At 32.4% G+C, this 2,446-nt stretch overlaps 1 protein-coding gene across 1 annotated transcript in view; it reads right to left on the bottom strand.

The window, feature by feature from the left end:
* Positions 1–2,446, bottom strand: part of STRN (striatin, calmodulin binding protein) — a 142,856-nt gene that overhangs the window by 52,990 nt on the left and 87,420 nt on the right. Inside the window, exon 4 of the mRNA XM_012653802.1 lies at positions 1,123–1,201. Within this exon, the coding sequence (XP_012509256.1) occupies positions 1,123–1,201 (79 nt within the window). The remainder of the gene's footprint in view (positions 1–1,122; positions 1,202–2,446) is intronic.

The following is a 2,446-nucleotide window of genomic DNA, read 5'->3' as shown; positions in this document are numbered from 1 at the left end:
GGCATCTAAAAAAAAAAGCAAAAACAATGTCTCAATACTAAGGTAAAACAAATACATCTTGTTTCCACTGACTCATAAATTCAGGTGAGTAACCTGTACTTGCCAAGTGAGAACATTTACACCGGCATTTCAAGCCTTTAAAAATTTCAATGTGAAAAGAAGTTTTGAAATCATTTAATCTCCCATCACACTAGGCCTAAATCCTTTCTTTGCCATCCTCAGGTATACTCAACTGTCTTTGCCTATTTGGCAGCTAGTGATATTACAGAAGTGTGGTACATCAATTCAATGGAATACTACTCAATAAGAACAGGGAATGAACGGATACACACCAACATGAATAAATCTCAAATGCATTATGCTAAGTGAGACAAGCCAGAATCAAAAGGCTGTATGATGTAAAACCCTTTTCTTTTAAAAATACAGACAGGAGGCCGGGCGCGGTGGCTCATATAAGGAGACATTTTAATATTCTTTTCCCATAGTCAAAAGGATGGCTGGTATGCATCTACTTTGGAAACCTTAGGTTTAAACTATTTATAAGCAATTCCTAAAGTCAAAAATGATAGCAAATTTCATTTTACTGAGGTACAAATCTGAATACCACTTTCGAAGGTGGTATACAAGGATCAGGCACTGATTAGTAAGTAGGTCTAGTCCACACTTAACATCAGAACCTCAATCCAGCCTTGTTTCCTCTTTATTATCTCAAACACATATTTTATAGGAGAAAGTACATATTAGGTAATATTTGCAAATTTGTGGAATTCAAAAAGTTCTTCAATCTATTTAAAAGTTTAAAAACATATAAACACTGACTGATTGGACTTACATTAAACCATATATATATTCGTGCATAAAAGATGCAATGAAAAGAATAATTTTAAAGGGTATAGAATTCTTTTAATTATATAAATTCTACCACAGGGAAAAAGTGTTTAATATGAAAAAGGAACAGTAATTCAATTAAGCTTTTTCACAGCAGTAGTATAAGATTATATTATGGCATTTTCAACTCAATAGAAAACATTCTATTGAGTTAAAAATACAAAATAAAAATAATTTCATGAAAATAAATTTCTTGTCTTTGACCACTTATAAGTTTGACCTTGGGATACTTACTGTCTGAGTAGTTGTCGACCTTGTTTCCACATTAATTGGCTGTTTTGTTGTGGCTGCACTTCTGTTTCATTACCTTCATCTGGAAAACATTAAATCATAATAAAACTGACTTGTTTTACCTGTTAGAGGACATCACAATTCATAAAAAATGTCCAAACACTTATCAAGTTAAAAATTTATAAAACTGCAAGTGTAAGGTATGTTTTAGGAAAATGTAAATTCTGTTTTTAACTCTCATTTCCATAACAAAACTCTAATTTAAATTAATTATTGCTACTGGATTCCCCTTAGAGTAGCAGAATTAAAATATAGACATTTTCCCTATCTTTAGTTAGCCTAAGAATTTTCCTCCAGGACAAAGACCTATCGAGTCACACAACAAGAGCAAAATAAAAGTATTATGATGTAACACATCAGTAGAACAAAATATCAATAAATGATGGCAGAAAAGCCAGTTTGATAAAGAGCAGATATATAAGGAATAATCTCAATCCAAATCTGTTTCCTTCCCTAGCTGTTAAATGAAAACCTCAAGTATTCTTTTAAAGACATTCTTTGAATGAAAACCTCCTGAGTGTCTTAAAGCTTAAATTCATCACTAGGTAAAAGCAGAATCTTTTTTAAGAAGGTGGTAAAACAAAGAGTTTTTCCTATAGTAAGACTGGACTGAAGAATTTCCAAACTACGCTATGGATTAACTTCAACAATACAAAAGAGTTCATACTTACTATCAGCCTTTGATCAAACTATAAGAAACTGCTGATCTTTACAGGATCTTATTCAAGTAGAGATACAAAAGGGACTTGAAAAATCTGTTTTGTGATATTTGAAATTAAGCATTTACTATGTGCTGTATTCTAGACACTGTGTTAAAAATATATACATTATCTCTTTTAATCCTTACAAGCTCAAAAGACAGCTGTTAATCCCCACTTTAAAGAAAAGAAAGCTGAGTTTCAGAGGATAATATTCAGGTTTATTAGTTAGAAATACAGTTGTTAAGTGTTGAATTCCTTTCTGTTTCCCTGCAGAGCCTCAGCATTTTCCTTCATATGCTATCACTACAATGATAGGAAAGCAGAGAAACACATTAATAAAAATAAGAATTAGATCTTGCATGTTTGTTTTTCTCCAAAAATAACTCTGAAACAACCAGATTAAATTCTGTGATATACCAAAGAAACAGTAATAGAATAGACTGGGGCTTAGGGTGGGGGTTTGGGGGGAAAAGAAAATACAGGGAATTCAATTAATTCTGAAAAGAAGTTAATTACTTTGAGATAACTATAAAGAGGGCATCGGCCGGGCGCGGTGGCTCACGCCT

Source organism: Propithecus coquereli, unplaced genomic scaffold, assembly GCF_000956105.1.
Source record: "Propithecus coquereli isolate 6110/MARCELLA unplaced genomic scaffold, Pcoq_1.0 Scaffold43, whole genome shotgun sequence".
NCBI lineage: Eukaryota > Metazoa > Chordata > Mammalia > Primates > Indriidae > Propithecus > Propithecus coquereli.
The sequence above is the reverse complement of the archived record's forward strand: the minus strand, read 5'-3'. Positions and strand labels throughout refer to the sequence as shown.